We start from the raw sequence: 17,736 nt of genomic DNA on the forward strand, positions 1-17,736 counted from the left end.
TCACATTTGATCGTTCTTCATATGATGACCCCACCACTCCAGGGATTAGTCTGGTGCAGCTTCATTGCACGCTTTATAACAAATACTCTCTAACCTCTCTGTTCATCCTCTGTGGAATTAATTTCCATCTTCTGCAGCACCGTGTTGGTCCAACCACTTACTTCCCACCCTTGTCACTATTTCCACCATCCCACCTCCCCCCTCACCTGGATCCACCTCTCACTCCCCGGCTCTTGCCTCATCCCCACCCCTCTCCTCTTTTCTCTGACTATTTCCCGTCTACTCTCAGTCCAGAGGGAGGGTCTCGGCCCGAAATGTTGACGGTCCATTTCCCTCCACAGATGCTGCCCGACCCACTAAGTTCCTCAGGCAGCGTCTTTGTATCCTGGTAAACTGACAGCCTGACAATGTGGACCATGGATACCCCTTCCTCTAAAAGTCATCGAATCACTCAGACGGCTAATCGCTGACAGGAATTATATTTGTTGGTCATTACATTCCAGCTGGATGGAGTTGATGGGGAGTTCGGCGTGTCCCCGTGAAACAGCCGAACGGCCGAGCTCTCTGCACTGTCCCTCCGGCTCCGGCCAGTGGTGGCGCTGTGGGGACCAATGGCCAGTGTCTTGAGCAGAGGGAGACGCGCAGGCGCGCTGCCGACACTAAGCCTCGCAACTCCGAGCGGCGGTGAGCCGGGGCCGATGTCGGGTTTGTGTAAATCGGGGGCCGGTAGCAGTGAGAAAGGGCCTGGCCCAAGCTCTGTCGGGTGGCTGTGGGCTCCAGGCACTCCTCAGCCCCGGTTTTAACTTTGCGACCGAGCCCGGGCTGTGGGATCAATTCCTTGTGGTTCTCCAAGGGGTGAAGGGGATCTGTCCGTGTGTGTGGGTAGAGGTTATCAGTGGAGCGTGGGCGTGGGGTTGTAAGCGTGTTGGGTTCTGTTGCGAGAAAGTGGGATGATTGGACATTCCGTGATAGAGGGAGGAGGGTACCAAGACAAACTAAGTTGTAAACGAGGGATGATCTGGTGAACTGGATCAGACAGCTTAGCTCGCGTGTCCTTTCAGGAAACAACTCTCTCTTCATATTAATGACTGTCTAAGCTTGCTGTTCACAAGATTATGAGTTACAAGATTGTGTGTTACAGAGCCCCAGAGTCCAGGACAGCTGTCTCCGTCATGGGCTGCGAGTGCAGATTGGGAAGGGGGAGGGTGTGTCAGTGACACGGGTTTCTACATCCTCCTGTGAGGTATAAATGTCCTTACAGTGAATTCTGATATGCTGGCATATCGGGAGTCTGAAAGGGAAAGGGAATCAGGAAGGGGCTCAGGACAGAGTTTTAACAGAAGAACATGTTCAGGGGTAAAGGGGTACAGGAGCTGTCTAATAGATCGTTTTATTTATTTATTTTTTGTTTGTGTGAACTCACAGAAGGTGACTGGGGAAGAAACTTGTTGACGGAGGATACCCAGAGGCGAGCAGGTCAGGCACAGAATCAGGAATTGAATTGAATTGACTTTATTTCATACATTCATGAGGAGTATGTCTCCATCTAAATGTGCAAAGTGCAATCATAGTAATTTATAAGAGTTTATAATAATTAAAACAGACAATGTAATATAGAGTACATTCAAGTCAGCGTCAGTTCATCAGTCTGATGGCCTGGTGAAAGAAGCTGTCCCAGAGCCTGTTGGTCCTGGCTTTTATGCTTTTATGGTGGTAGCAGCTGGAATAGAGTGACAGAGATGTTATTTCCTTTGTCACGGGTATAGACAGTCGTCTCAAGTGAGGAGCTTGTGTGGAGATGCAGCTTCCCTGGAGGTGGAGGAAAGAGGACACACCAACAGGTGGAACCAGCTGTGGGAAGACATGGTTTGTCAGGTCTGACGATGAGCTGAATGTACCATAACCTTCAGACTGAATCAGAAAACCATTCCGAGGGTATTTGAAATGTCAGAAGCAGGGGAGATGTGATCACATATGCAGAGAGCAGGGTTTGTGTCTACAGAACCTCAGTGAGATGGATCAAGTGCAGGGTTGAAAGCACAGTGTTTGATGCGGGATTTAATCACTGATTGTGACACTGTGAGAGGGTTAGTTTTGCTGTAAGGCAGCAACATTAATGGAAGACACAGGAACTTCATCAATTGCCAGTTATTCAGCAAAAGTGACCAATCTCAATGCTACCTTGACAGAAACAGATACTTCCAATGGTGACAAAGGGGTTCAGTATGGATTATTTTAGGTTGGAGAGGGGTGTGGAGTTTTGCAATCAATGCCTTGCGGTGCCACCATCGTTAATTGAGCATGTCCGGAGTGGTGGATCAAACAGCACGGAAACAGGCCTTTGGTCGGCGATACCTGTTCTGACCATCCACTCACTGTCTACACTGGTCCCATTTATCAGCACTTGGTTCACAGCCGACTGTATCTCGGCAGTTTCAATGCTCATCCTCTTCGTAAATGTTGTGAAGGGACCTGCCTCCACCACCACCTCGGGCAGTGAGTTCCAGATTTCAGCTACCCTCTGAGTGAGAAATCTCCTCCTCAGATCCCTCTGAACCACTTCATCCTCTGCTTAAATCCATGCCCTCTGATCGGTGACATCTCTGTCCCAGGATCGTGGCCGATATGGGCATCAGTGAGTTCTTTCATACGGTTCAGCATGGTAAGTTGCTGTCGAAAGTTAGATCACACGGGGTCCAGGGAGAGCTGGTTAACTGGATGCACAGTTGTCTTGATGGTAGGAAGCAGAGAGTGATGGTGGGAGGCTGTTTATTGGACTCGAGGCCCGAGCCCAATGAGGTTCCTCAGGGTTACACCCCATTGCTCTCATTATTCATTGATATTTAATTATATTTGGATTTGCATAGTTGGTTGAATTCTGTGCTCTACTTGATCTTTCATCGATCATGTTACTATTCTAAAGATTTGCTAAGTATTCTTGTAGGAAAAGATATCTCATGGTTTTATGTGGTATCTGACTATATAAAAGTTATGTACTCTGATAATAAAATTTACTTTGAACATCAACCATTGCTACTTGTCATCTGGATCAGTAATCTGGTTAAGAATATACAGGATATGGAGAGTAGGTTTGCAGCAAGTTAAAACGATTAATTTTTCTCAAAAAATATTAAGTATAAACACTCCGCTCTGTTTCCCTCTCCACATTCAACCACCCCTCCCTTTACTGTCTTCCCTCTCTGCCCCGTCCACTCTCTCATCCTGACATTTCACATAAGTTCCGTGTGAAAGTGAATTATTTTCAGGGAATCTGAAGGGGAATTCTTCACTTTGGTGAAGAGGTTGGTGAGAGTGTGGAATGAGCTGCCAGTGGAAGTGGAGGATGTGGGTTTGATTTAGACACTAAAGAGGGATTTGGGTGAGGACGTGGGTGGGAGGTGTATGGAGGCTCTGATGCAGGTAGCTGGAAATGGGCAGTAACAACAAAAACAGGTCAGCATTGACTAGAAGGGCTGATAGGCCTGTTTCATTGCTGCTTGGCTCTGTGATTCTAATAATATTGTGGTTTGTAATTTCCACAGTTAGTACATTGCTACTAATGTCCGAACCCAGAAATTTGCCCAAACAAGAATTGAAAGACTCTTGGCTGGCTAAAAAAAGTGTCTGCAAGCTGTGATACTTGCCAAAGGGGGTGCTACTGAAAATGTAGGGCGCCCAAACATTTGCTTCTGGCCCTTTTCCTTTTTTTGTTATTTTGAAACTGTAATAGATTGAAATAAAAATGTAATCTTGCTTAAATATTAAAGAAATGTGTCATCTCTAACTTTATGCCTTTTGGAAATCAGGTTGTCTTTTACTCGCTGATCTATTCACATTAGCAGAACTTTTGACAGGGGGTCAAAAGCAAGGAAAATCATTGGGAAAATCAGATCGCTACTGGAAGAGTGGATTGGGAAAATCAGTTCTGCACTGGATCTCAAGAGAGAGAATTTCTAGAATGTCTATGAGATGGCTTTTTAGAACAGCTTGTTGTTGAGCCCACTAGGGGATCGGCTGTACTGGATTGGGTATTGTGTGATGAAACAGAGGTAATTAGAGAGATGGAAGTGAAGGAACCCTTAGTGATGACAACATGATTGAGTACACTGTGAAATTTGAGAAAGAGAAGCCAAAATCAGATGTGTCAGTATTTCAGTGGAGTAAAGGAAATTACAGTAGCATGAGAGAGGAACTGGCCAAGGTTGACTGGAAAGGGACACTAGCAGGGAGGACGGCAGAGCAGCAGTGGCTGGAGTTTATGCGAGAAGTGAGGAAAGTGCAAGACAGATATATTCCAAAGAAAACTAAGTTTTCGAATGGATAAAGTATGTAACCGTGGCTGACAAGAGAAGTCAAAGCCAAAGTAAAAGCAAAGCAGAGGGCATACAAGGAAGCAAAACTTAGTGTGAAGACAGAGGATTGGGAAGTTTTTTTTAAAAACTTACGAAAGAAAAGTAAGGTCATTAATAGAGAAAAGAAGAACTATGAAAGAAAGATAGCAAATAATATCAAAAAGGATACTAAAATCTTTTTCAAGTATATAAGGAGTAAAAAAAACAGGTGAGGTAGATATAGGACTGAAAGAAAATGATGTTGGAGAAATTGTAAATGGAGATAAGGATATGGCGGAGGAACTGAACTGACTCCATGTGTGTATATGCAATTATGATAAGAAATACAGACCATAAAACTTAAATGACAAGCTGGCTCAGAAAAATAAATCATCACTCTGGATGAAAACATTAACCAGTGAAATGTGTATGACCCTCCATGGGAGACATCCCAATGATCTGAGCAGACGAGATGGTGACAAGGAAGCATCGAGCACCTGACTGAGAGTTGGAGACTTCTTCCCAGAAACAGAGGAGTTCCTTGCGGAAATACAGGACGAGGTGGGTAACAAAAGTAAAACAAATCGAAACTTCATGAAATACAAACAAACGAAGCAGTAAGTGCAGAAAAGGCCAAGAGAAACCAGACACAGTCCAACACATTCTAGGATCCTGCAGCAGTTTAACTCAATCTGATTACTTACGCAGGTACAATCAAGTGGCAAATATCTTTCACCAAAATCTTGCTTTAAAATACAAACTCATGAATGCCCTCCATCACCTCATGAAAACACCATAAATTCAAGCCTGATCCAGTTTTAGAGCCAAAATCTTGCAAATTATATGATCATCAATACATTATTTCAGATAGGTCAATCCATCTGGTTATAATATTACAGGATAAACAAGCAGGAACAACTCCCCCAATAGATAAAACCATTCCTAACACACATGTTCCTCAGCCAGTGGAACACCTCACCACAGGTAGTGTTTGTGTCATCAGTCAGATAACCTAATTATTTTCTCTGTCAATCTGCTTCCAAATGTCATTCGTTGACATGCCCTGTTGCTGAATCCCCTCTCCTCATCATACGTTCTCACCCCGAACATCGTCCAGGGCCCCAAATTCTGCTCTGTGCAGACCTCCCTCTGGTTTCTGACCCAGCTTCATTGAAAATCCAATTGATGACTTCCCACTCTGCTTTCAGTCTTTAGAGGACAGTGGTGTTCGCTAACAACATTTTAGAAGTGGGGAAAGTGACCCATAATGTGGACATGAGTCGTGATTAAGGAGGTTAACTCCCAATGTCATTCTTCCTCAGCCCAGAGATTAGAGGGGCAAAGAACATCTCAGACAGAACTGCAGTCAGCTCGACTTCTTCAGTCTGCAAGAAATTCAAGGGAAACATATTCACCCACAGAGTGATGACTATTTGGACCTCATCCCAGGGAGAGTGAGAGGTGAACAACAGGGGAGGATTTGAAAGATCTGTTGTGGAACAGAATCACTGGCAGGGTTCAGCCAGCCTGAGTTGACTCTCTACTGTACACTAGGTGTGTTATAAATTCACTAAGTAACAGAGACAGTGCTTAAGATAGAACTGATTCATTTGTCACAGATCTAGTCCCATTAAAGGTGAATATGCAGCAGAAGAAACTCCTCCCAGGCCCAGTGACCAGGGTGCAGAACTGGGTGTGGTGAGCAGCAGCAATAATTGCAGAGTTCAACACTTACAATCACTCTCAAAATAGCATTCAGCAATGGTGATGGACAAATATCCAGCATGAAGCTTATTGAAACTTTCTCCCCTGTGTGAATCCGGTAGTGTGTTGTAAGTGTAACACACTGTAAGGTTTCACTGCTAATGTAATGACCTCTCTGTAATGTTTCACTGCTGAGGTAGTGGTTTCTCTGCAGCAGCAATGTTTAGGATACAACTAGAGATAACAGGGTTTTGTAGTGCTGGGCTATCCAATGACAGAAATGTTCTTTCTTGTGAGTCTGAATGAGAGAATTTCATGGGCTTTTGTTGTGGAGAGATGAGAAGCCACAAATGGGGAGAGTGGGCCCTTTTTTTTTTACTTTACTAACCCTTTAGTCAAAGTAAGAATTATGAATCACATCTTGTGTACTGTTTGTTATTTTGGGGTATTGATATGTAACAGGGGACGCGGCGCAGCATCCACACACATTTGGCCGAGCTAGGGGGCTATCACCCCCTATATTAAGCTGCTAGCCGGAGTGAGAGTTACATAAGGTTAGATGACTGAGTGAATACATTCCCACATTAACAGGAGGTTAACGGCCTCTCCCCAGTGTGAACTGACTGGTGTGTCAGTAGGCGAGATGACCGAGTGAATCCCTTCCCACAGTCTGAGCAGGTGAATGGCCTCTCACCTGTGTGAATTCGCTCATGTACCTTCAATTGAGATGATTGAGTGAATCCCTTCCCACAGAATATGCAGGTGAACGGCCTCTCCCCAGTGTGAACTGACTGGTGTGCTTGTAGGCCAGCTAACTGTGTGAATCCCTTCCCACAGTCTGAGCAGGTGAATGGCCTCTCCCCAGTGTGTACTCGCTGATGTACCTTCAATTGAGATGACCGAGTGAATCCCTTCCCACAGTCTGAGCAGTTGAATGGCCTCTCCCCAGTGTGAACTAAATGGTGTGCTTGTAGAGTAGCTAACTGAATGAATCCCTTCCCACAGTCTGAGCAAGTGAACGGCCTCTCCCCAGTGTGAACTCGCTGATGTACTTTCAGTTGAGATGACGAAGTGAATCCCTTCCCACAGTCCAAGCAGGTGAATGGCCTCTCCCCAGTGTGAACTCGCTGATGTACCTTCAGTTGAGATGACCGAGTGAATCCCTTCCCACAGTCTGAGCAGGTGAATGGCCACTCTCCAGTGTGAACTGACTGGTGTGTCAGTAGGCAAGATGATAGAGTGAATCCCTTCCCACAGACTGAGCAGGTGAATGGCCTCTCACCAGTGTGAACTGAATGGTGTGCTTGCAGGCTAGATAACTGTGTGAATCCCTTACCACAGTCTGAGCAGTTGAACGGCCTCTCGCCAGTGTGAACTGACTGGTGTGCTTGCAGGCCAGATAACTGTGTGAATCCCTTCCCACAGTCTGAGCAGGTGAACGGCCTCTCCCCAGTGTGAACACGCTGATGTACCTTCAGTTGAGATGACAAAGTGAATCCCTTCCCACAGTTTGAGCAGGTGAATGGCCTTTCTCCAGAGTGAACTGACAGATGTACCTTCAGTTGAGATGACCGAATGAACCCCTTCCCACATTCTAAGCAGTTGAACGGCCACTCTCCAGTGTGAACTGACTGGTGTGCTTGTAGGTTAGCTAACTGTGTGAATCCCTTCCCACAGTCTGAGCAGGTGAATGGCCTCTCCCCAGTGTGAACTCGCTGATGTACTTTCAGTTTAGATGATGAATTGAATCCCTTCCCACAGTCTGAGCAAGAGAACGGCCTCTCCCCAGTGTGAACTGACTGGTGTGCTTGTAGGTTAGCTAACTGTGTGAATCCCTTTCCACAGTCTGAGCAGTTGAACGGCCTCTCCCCAGTGTGAACTCGCTGATGTACCTTCAGTTGAGATGACGAAGTGAATCCCTTCCCACAGTCTGAGCAGGTGAACGGCCTCTCCCCAGTGTGAACAGACTGGTGTGCTTGTAGGCCAGCTAATTGTGTGAATCCCTTCCCACAGTCTGAGCAGGTGAATGGCCTCTCTCCAGTGTGAATTCGCTGATGTATCTTCAGTTGGGATGAGTAGGTGAATCCCTTCCCACATTCCGAGCAGGTGAACGGCCTCCCCTCAGTGTGAACTCGCTGGTGAGCCATGAAGTCAGATGACCGAGTGAATCCTTCCCCACAAATTCAGCAGATGACCAGCCTCTGCCCAGTGTGAACTGACTGGTGTGTCCACAGGTGGGAAGACGACTGAATCCCTTCTCACTCACAGAACAGGTGAATGGCCTTGTCCAGTGTGAATTTGCTGATGTACATTCAGTTGAGAAGACCCACTGAATCCATTCTCACAGTCTGAGCAAATGAACGGCCTCTCCCCGTGTAAAATTTCCGCTTTGCCAGTCGGTCAGATGACCAAGTGAATCCCTCCCCACAGCCTGAGCAGGAAGGATGATCGAGTGAATCCCTTGCTCCACTTCTTAAATATCTGGACAGAGACAGCAAAATTGGCATGTTGTGTTCGAAATTCCCGTAGATAAATTCCTTGTTTTTAGCCTGTAAAAAGATTTACAAAATCCATCAATGTGTGTGGGGCAACTTTTCATATGAGTTCACTTGAGTTGTCACGGTGTGATCTGGCAACACACTCTTACAGTGAAGTTCAACCCAAGTTGGAGAGAGAAATCATCTTCTAACTGGGCACAGTGCTGGTACCTGGAATGACCATCGAACTCTCTGATGCTCTTCCTGTCTCTTTAAGAATGGGGCATCTCTCCCATCTCCAATCTGTGACCTGGCTCAGTTTGACTCTCGCCATTGGTATTGCTCCCTCTTCCCACTGAGCAGCACGGGCTCCTGGCCCCACTGTAACTGAAATACTCTCACACAAATAGCCTGCAGTGCATTCCACGCACCCACCACTCTCTGGGTAAAAATCTTACCCCTGACATCCTCTCGGTATCTATTTCTAAGCACCATAAAACTATGCCCCTTCGTGTTAGCCATTTCAGCCCTGGGAATAAACCTCTGCCTATCCACATGATCAATGCCCCTCATCATCCTATACACGTAAAAAAAGGCTCTAAACATAAACAAGGACATTGTACATAGCTTTGGGAAATTGTCAGAAGTATACAAGATTATGAGGGTGTAGATAGGGTAAATGCAAGCAGCTTTTTCCACTGAGGTTGGGTGGGATGGCAACCAGAGGTCATGGGTAAGTGGGGAAGGTGAAAACTTAATGGGAACATATGGAAAAGCTCTTTACTGAAATGGTCGTGAGAGTGTGCAATGACATGTCAGCACAAGTGGTGAATACGAGCTCGGTTTCGCCATTTCAAAGAGGTTTTGATGGAAGCCTGGATGGTAGGTGTATGGAGGGCGATGGTCTCGGTGCAGTTAGTTGCAATAGACAGCTTAAATGTTTTTTTGGCATTGACTAGATGGGCCAAATGGCCTGTTTCTATTTTGAACGTCTCCATTATTCTATGACAGAGAAGCTGGACAAACTTGTTTGGAAGGGAAAAGGTTGGAGTGACAACGGAGCAGCAATGGCTGGAATTTCTGGGAGCAATTCAGGAGCTGAGTGATCGACATATCCCAAGGAAGTGAAAACATTGGAAACCAGGAGTACATAACCATAGTTGAATTGAGAAGCTAAAGCCAACATAAAAGCCAAAGAGAGGGCAAACAAAAGAGCAAAAGCTATTGGGAAGCGAGAAACCAACAGAAGACAATGAAAATGTTCAGATGAGCTCAGGGCATGGATGATGATTAATGAGTCTTGGTAGCACCCAAAAGTCTGAGGCATTTAAAGGAACGAAATATCCGGGGCTTCAATATAGCCAGAAAGCCAAGATTCCCTGCACCAGTTACGTTTCAACTGTTACATTGTTAGGCACATAAAGTCTCTACACCCTCAAAATTTCACTTCTGAAGGCCTCCCACTTACAAAGTACTCCTTTGTCAGAAAACAGCATGTCCCAATCCACACTTGTCAGATCCTTTCTGATACCATCAAAATTGACCTCTCTCCAATTTAGAATCTCAACCCATGGTCCAGACCTCTCTTTTTTCATCTTTATTTTGAATTTCATGGCATTATGAACACTAATTTCTGTCACCAGCCCTGGTCATTGCCTAACAGCTTATTGCACACTTCTACATCGGGAATTTTACGTACCAATTAAGGGCACATTTGACAAACTTTACCCCATCTAGTCCTTTTACAGTATGGGAGTCCCAGTCAATATATGGAAAGTTAAAATCGCTTACAATCTCAACCTTTGTTTCTTGGCATGGTCTGTGACCGCTCTGCAAATTTGTTCCTCTAAATCCCTCAGACTGTTGGGTGCAACCAAGCCCCTATAATGGCCACAATATCATAATTCCCTGTCCTGAGCTCATCTGGCTTTCCTACAATGCTTCTTGCATTGTGCTATACACAGCTCAGCACATTCATCGCACCATGCTCAACCATTTGATTGCTGACTCTGTCTGAGGTCTGAACAATATCTGACTGGTGTCAAGAAAACAAACTCTCCCTCATTATCACAAAAACAAAGGAGCTGATTGTGGAGGACAGGAGGAGTGGAGACACAGATAAGGGCATCACCCTGGGACCAGTGACCAAACGACAGCTTCCCCAGTTTCCGAATCCCCAGTAGTGGGCACTTAATCTGGACTCCACCGCGTTTGAACCCCTTCCGTCAGCGGCCGACCCTCATGTGATTCTGTGCTATGACACTAGGGGGTGCTCATTGAGGAAAGCCAATATTATGCACCCCTCGAGCGAGAGAAGTTCCCAGTCATGGTGATTGGACAGGATTAAGGAAAAGAGGGCAGCACATTACTGGCCGAAGTTCCGGATTTCCTTTGGTGGCAGACAGGACTGGTGGCTCCCCGTACCATCGTTAGGGTTTGCCCTGGGTTCAAGTCAAAGAGCCCAGAGTTCCTTGCCTTCACCCTGAGGAAACAAGCCTCCAGCAGCAAGGGAGACTGGCAAGACTTGGCCGTGGGCCAACTCCAATACTGGAAGGACATTGAGGTGAAGACGGGACATCTGGTAAGACTCTCTTTTAAAATTGACTGAACCCAAGACATTGCACACAATCTCTGCTCAATTTCAGGCAATGAATTTGACTGCACCAACTGCCCCCTGTCTGGATCACCGTGAAAGAAGGACAGACTCTCCCATCCCTTCCTCAAAACCCCCTCTAGCCTGAGGTAACGTTCCTTGAGGATGGAAGCTCTTTTGTGGATCCAGCAGGAAAACGATATTCTGACTATACAATAGTGACGGACAGTGAAGTAATTGAGAAGGCCTCTTTTGAAGCAGCTGTCTCTGCCCAGAAGGCTGAACTGTTTGCTCTGACTCGTGCCTGTATCCCAGCAACAGACTAAAGTGGGAACGTTTACACAGACTCCCGTTATGCATTTGGAATTGTACATGACTACGGGGCTCTCTGGGAACATGGGGATTCCTGTCTTCCTCTGGCCACCCCATTAGTAATGTCACCTTTGTAAACAACTTACTCACCGCTCTACAGCTACCTCAAGCTTTGGCTGTTATTTAATGAGCGGCCCACACCCACATGTTGACTGAGTCACTAAATGCAATGCTTTAGCGGATGAGACAGCGAAAAGTGTGGCACAATCCTAGTAGTTGTAGTCTCCTCGGGTTCCCATCAGGCAACCCTCTGTGTCATAACCAGAACAGGTTTGCCAGACATGTGGGAGGTACATACTTTTCATGGGGACATCTCTGAGCAGCAGCGCAAATTGTGGTCCCAGATGGGGTGCTAGAAAGAACCCAACCTAGCTATTTGGATTACTCCAGCGGGACAGGTTTGTGTTCCTACACAGTTTTTACCAATATTGGTCGATCATATACATGATTTGACACACCCGGGAAAGGGGGGAATGGTTGGTAACCTGTACCCTGCACACTGGGTACGAGTCCCTTGCCAGGTGTCTACAAGTTGATTTTATTGAATTGCCTAGAGTACATTGCTATAGATACTGCTTAGATATTATAGATGTGTTTAGTAGATGCATTGAAGCTATTCCAACTACCAATAATACTACTATGTCTGTTGTGAAGTTATTATTATGGGAAATAATTCCCAAGTATGGCCTGCCAGAGATGCTGAGCTCTCACAATGGCCCACACTTTGTGGTGAAAGTATATGAAGGGGTACCAAACGAACTAGATATCAAGCAACAATTCCACGGTGTACACCACCCACGGGCCGCTGGCAGAGTGGAAAGAGCCAATGGCACTCTGAAGAGTAAACTGGCCAGACTAACAGCGGAGACTGGACTCACTTGGTTGAAGGTCCTACCATTAGCCTGATTCCACATGAGGGTTACTCCACAGGGGAAAACAGGGTTGATCACCAGCTGAAATCATTTCCAGATGGCCCATGAAGACACCCTGGGAACTAAGGCCTTGTGTACCATTGCTCCCAGAAAGTCTACCAGCAAAATTGGATATGCATATCTGAAGGGAAGAGATTGGGAAATATGTATGCCAACTAACCAAAATTTTCCAAGAATTACATTCACAGGTATGACAGGCTTACAAGGAAGAGAACTACCCCACAGAGAGGAGTGACTATCCCACCATAGAACCTGGGAATTTTGTCCTAATCAAGAACTGTGATTGAGGAAAACTCTGACCTCAGTGGACAGGACCATATCAGGTGCTACTGACCACTCCCACGGCTGTGAAACCGAAGGGGCAATCACGATGGACACATTGAACAGACTGAAAATGTGTTACAGAAGGAACTGAGTAGAAGGGCTCTCTCGGACTGAAGGAAAATGTATTCGTTGATAGTGGTCTTTGTGTTTTGCCTTATTGCTCAAACGATATCCGTGGGCCCCCATGTTAACACCTTTCTGTCTCTCTGTCACACCTATGCCATACAGGCAGAACTAGGGGCCTGCTGCGTTTGTGCTGCAATTTCACAGCATGGTAAAACTATGGTTCCAATGTCAGTAATTCCGCTCAACCAGAGTGAGGAACTCTAAGCCTGGGATTTCTCAAATAACACCCGGGGAAGTGAAGTGAGGAACTGCGGTCCAGTCAGAGATGACAGTGGCTGTCAGTGTTTTGAGGGATGGTATCTCAAGTTCCCATCAAATGGAATTTCCTACACTGGGAAACATGAATCCTGGTCTTAGTTGCAGGTGCCCAGCAGCAGAGAGGAATAACAGATTGAGTGCTTTTGGATGATCGCATTTCTCGCCTATGGAGTAGCCAGGAATTCACGAGAGACAATCAATTTACCTACAGCACTTGAGGAGCTGGCCACAACACTGCAGGGGCCCTGACAGAAACACAGTCCCAAGTAACAGAAATATCTACTGAAATGATTGCAATCTGGCAAACAGTCCTACAAAATTGTAGACTTTATCCCAGCTGAGAAAGGGGGCACCTGTGCTATTATTGATACAGAATGCTGCACCTATATCCCTGATGAATCTACTAACATTACATCCCTCTCCAAGCACACTGCCAAGGTGATTGATAGCTACTAGATAGAAAGCAGGGCATGATTTACATCGGTTCACTGAAGGATCGAAGTGGTGGTCTTTGAAGGTATGTTCAGTAATACATGTAACAGGATATTGCATTATGACCTAATAGTTGTCCATATCATTGCTATAAATACTGTTGTACACTGTTTTTTTTTCCCACTGATAAGTCAATGTTGTACTCATTTGCTTTCCCTGCAAAAAATTACTGCTTTGTTGATCATGTAATGATCAAAAGGAGGGAAAGATAAAATGCATAAAAGGGTTAACACTTTGTTAAAAAATAGCAGCCTGTTTTTCTGAAAGAAACTGCTGATAATCAACAGATGTGCTAAGCCATGCTGAGCCATATTTCTTCTTGAGGGTAGCTAGCTAGGGTTTCAGGATGCTTATCTCCTTGCACATTCACATCTAGAGATAGGACAGCTTCAGTCTGTTCTGTGTGTGTAAGCCATTATGACTGTTTTGTAATCTGTCTTTAGGGGCTCCAGCTTGTCATGTAGTAAATAACTTTGGCTCCAACATGTCTTGTGTGGAGGGTATCTGGACGGATATATCAGTGGTGTAAGGGGAATTGTTAGTCAGTTAGTGGATTGGGCGGGAACAGTCATCAACTGTTCCTGTTTGAGCGACTAACTGAGTAAGCCCGATGCTTGGAATAAAGAGTTTGTACTTATACAGTCTCTCAGTGACTTTATCCAGATTCGACTTCCACATAATGGGAGTGGTTTCAAAGGGTTGCTGGATGCACATTACCAGACCTGGAGTGATTGCAACTGGGTCTGACGGAGGCATAACTGGTACTTCTGGACATGTTCAGCCTCACTCCAGCTATTTGCTACCTTCCACTGTACAGGTATGAAATGTCTAAAGAACAGGAAGTAAGACTCACCAAAATTTCTCCTGACTGAATCACTGGAATGTCCGAGTCAGTTGGGTTCTCTCTGATTGATGCTCTCAGTCCTCGGGTTGGTTCACTTGTTGCTGCTCCCTCGTCATCAGTCGTGGTTTTCCTCCAGTTGGGGTTTTTCTTCCAATAAATCTCTCACTGCAGGTCTAACTTTAAATTGAAAGATAATGAAGCATATTAACAACAAAAAAGAGAACCAAAAATTTCAGATTCATGTTATTAAGAACAAAACTCACTGAAATTTAAATATTGAAGGCAAATATACAGTAATGATCTCAGTGAGCAATCTTTTATTGTCCCACACACGTCACAAAACGATATGGAATCAGAAGGAGCCATCATTCAGTCATGGTCAGGCAGAAGGAACAGATTCAGATGATTCAATCCTTCTGATCTGCCCCATCATTCAACTATGGTTGATTTTTATTTCAACACCATATTCTTGCCTTCCTCCTGTAACCCTGTAGCTACTTAACAATCTTTAATGTATTAATCTCCCTCATAAATATACCCAAACGGTAGCCTCTACCAAACTCTGCGGCAACAAATTCCACACTTCAGACACCTTTTGGCCAAAAGATTTTTCTCAGCTGAATTTTAACAGGAGGCATTTTTATTCTGAGACGGTGCTGTCAGATTACAGACTCTCCGTCTAATGGAAACATCCTCTCCATGTACACTGTATCCAGGCTTTTTAGCATTCGGAATGTTTACTTAATCATACATCGCCCTCACAACCCCCCACCGTCCCTCTGAACTCCATCGAGCACAGGTCCGGAGACATCAAATGCTCCTCATACATGAAGCCGATCGTTCCTGATATTATTCATGTCAACCTTGTTATCAACACACCACGTGATCCTCCGTCACAAAGCGGAGGGCGGGGCGGATCTGCGGCACGCAGCCTCACGTGACCTGTTGGTTGGTCTCCCATTTCAATTCTGCGGAAATAGACAGCCTGGGCTCCTGGTTTGAATCGTTCAAAGCAGATTAAGTGAAGTCGACATATTTTTGACGAGCCCAGATAACTGGAAAATAAATGAGTAACTGGCCGCCAGTTCGGGGCTCACGGCCAACATCGGACCTCCCTGCTCGGGATCGGTCTCAATACTCACCAATAGGAAAGTTATATCTTCAGCCCGGACACAGTAATCCAGATCCCCGGCTCCGCGATATACGAGATGAGAAGCCTTTCTGGATCCGGCAGACTTCAGCACCGAGCGTTAAGGAAAACACCCGGAGACAGTGAGCATGCGCGGTGTGGTACGTCATCAGGAGGGCGGGGCCTCAGAAACGGCTGCGCGATGTTGCCCTCCTGCGGTTTAATGGGGTGGGGGGGGGGGGGGAGAGAACTGCATCACGTGACCGGTTTTGGTCTCCCACCCCAGACAGAGATCCAGTTACCCACTACTCTGTGGAAAGAAGCAAACTTGCCGCTCACATCTACTCTCACCTTAAATGTGTTAGACATTTCAACCCCCAGGAAAAATATATCATCTGTCCACTCTATCTATTCCTCTCGTAATCTTATAAACGTCCATCCAGTCTCACCCCAGCCTGCGCCGCTCTGGAGAAAACAACACAAGTTTGTCCAACCAGGTCGGGCAGCATCCGTCGAAACGAGCAGTCAACGTATCGGGCCGAGACCCTTCGTCTCTCCTGAGTTCGTCCAGCGTGGATGTACGTGTTGATTTGACCACAGCATCAGCAGTGTACTTTGTGTTCGTCCAACCTCTCGTTATAGCTCTCGCTCTCTCATCCAGGCAAGATCCTGCTAAACCTCTTCCCGGCCCTCTCCAAAGCCCCGACATCCTTCCGAGAATGGGGGCTACCAGAACTGTATGAAACACTCCAGATGTGGTCTAACTAATTTTATAAAACTGTGTTACGAACTGTAACGTTTTAGAAACGAACCAGCAGCAATAGAGTTCACACTGGAGTCTGTTTTTGATGTTAAAAGCACTCTCTTTATTGGTCTCTACTTATAACATAGTAAGTTAACGAAAGTTAACAGTGTTAATTGGATATATGTGTAAATATAATTCCCCAGACTATCGAGCCTGAGGAAACAAAGCTTAGAGTCTTGAAATGGTAAAGAAGGAAAGTTCAGAAATCCACGGAATAAATGATGGGAGAGAGATATTTGTGATCCAGAGTGAAATGTAGAGAAAAGGCGGTTACTTCAAAATAACCGTCGACGAAGTTCTTATCCGTTGAATCCGTCCACATACGAGTTATCAGCGAAAGTGACCTGTCACAGGAATACCGTCTTCCAGGGGTTACCACACAACATACCCAGGCAAGGGTTAACACAAGATATTCCAAACTCCACTCCTATGGATTATACGAAGTGACAGCCACACACATTCGTTGTGGTTCTCTCTCTCTCTCTCTCTCTCTCTCTCTCTCTCTCTCTCTCTCTCTCTCTCTCTCTCTCTCTCTCCTCTCTCTCTCTCTCTCTCTCTCTCTCTCTCTCTCTCTCCCGACTGCCTGTCTGCAGATCGCTCTCTCTCTCTCTCTTATGGTTCAGTTCACAGTCAGCGCTGTCAGCCTGTGACTGACGTCATAGTCCCGCCTCCTCACGCCGGCGCTCTTAAAGAAACAGTCACAGTACGACCACAGGCTCGTAACAGCCGCAACACAACTTCCCGACTTTTGAACTCAATGTTTCAACTAATAAAGACAACCACGCCATTTGCCTTCTTAACCACCCGATCAATCTGCGCAGTCTCTTTCAGGGAGCGATGAACTTGGAATCTAAGATCCCTCTGATCATCGACACTGTTCAGGGATTTGCATTCAACAGTGTACTATCTCATACATTCGACCTACCGAGCTGCCAAGATGATCATCACGAATCAAATCTCACTGAGATTTCTCAGGTCCTGTTGAATTTATTGCCAAGTGCACAAGTACGGGAAGGTACAGGTACAGAGAAACACTGACTTGTGGCAGCATCACAGGCAAGTACATTCACATAACACACAGAACACAACTTCTACGATGCTCTGTCAGTAACAATCTCTAAATATGTTTTATATTATTAACAATATATAAAATACATTGTGTCATGACATTTTGTGTCAATAACAGTCTTGGAAATGTTGAATTTGGTCCCTGTCTCCATTCCTCCTATAATCCACAACCAGCTCCTGTGTTTTTGTCACAATGAGGGAGAGGTTGTTTTCTTGACACCACTGTGTCGGGGTGATGACTTCTTCTCTGTAGGCTGCCTCGTTATTTGGGATTCGGCCGA

At 45.6% G+C, this 17,736-nt stretch overlaps 1 protein-coding gene across 4 annotated transcripts; it reads right to left on the reverse strand.

The window, feature by feature from the left end:
• Positions 1 to 1,502: 1,502 nt before the first annotated feature.
• On the reverse strand, positions 1,503 to 15,769 carry LOC132388760 (zinc finger protein 226-like). 4 transcript variants are annotated; one of them, XM_059961172.1, is made up of 4 exons: positions 15,596 to 15,769; positions 15,333 to 15,446; positions 14,463 to 14,630; positions 1,503 to 8,584 (listed from the first exon to the last, which is right to left on the reverse strand). In XM_059961172.1, exon 4 carries the CDS (start codon positions 8,180 to 8,182, stop codon positions 6,620 to 6,622), a length of 1,563 nt encoding a protein of 520 aa, XP_059817155.1. In that variant the 5' UTR covers positions 8,183 to 8,584; positions 14,463 to 14,630; positions 15,333 to 15,446; positions 15,596 to 15,769; the 3' UTR covers positions 1,503 to 6,619. The 4 variants fall into 4 exon arrangements, with proteins under 4 accessions (XP_059817155.1, XP_059817156.1, XP_059817153.1 ...); XM_059961173.1 differs by lacking the exon at positions 15,333 to 15,446 and having other exon boundaries at positions 14,463 to 14,626; XM_059961170.1 differs by lacking the exon at positions 15,333 to 15,446.
• Positions 15,770 to 17,736: the final 1,967 nt, after the last annotated feature.

This window comes from Hypanus sabinus, unplaced genomic scaffold (assembly GCF_030144855.1).
Source record: "Hypanus sabinus isolate sHypSab1 unplaced genomic scaffold, sHypSab1.hap1 scaffold_400, whole genome shotgun sequence".
Lineage (NCBI taxonomy): Eukaryota > Metazoa > Chordata > Chondrichthyes > Myliobatiformes > Dasyatidae > Hypanus > Hypanus sabinus.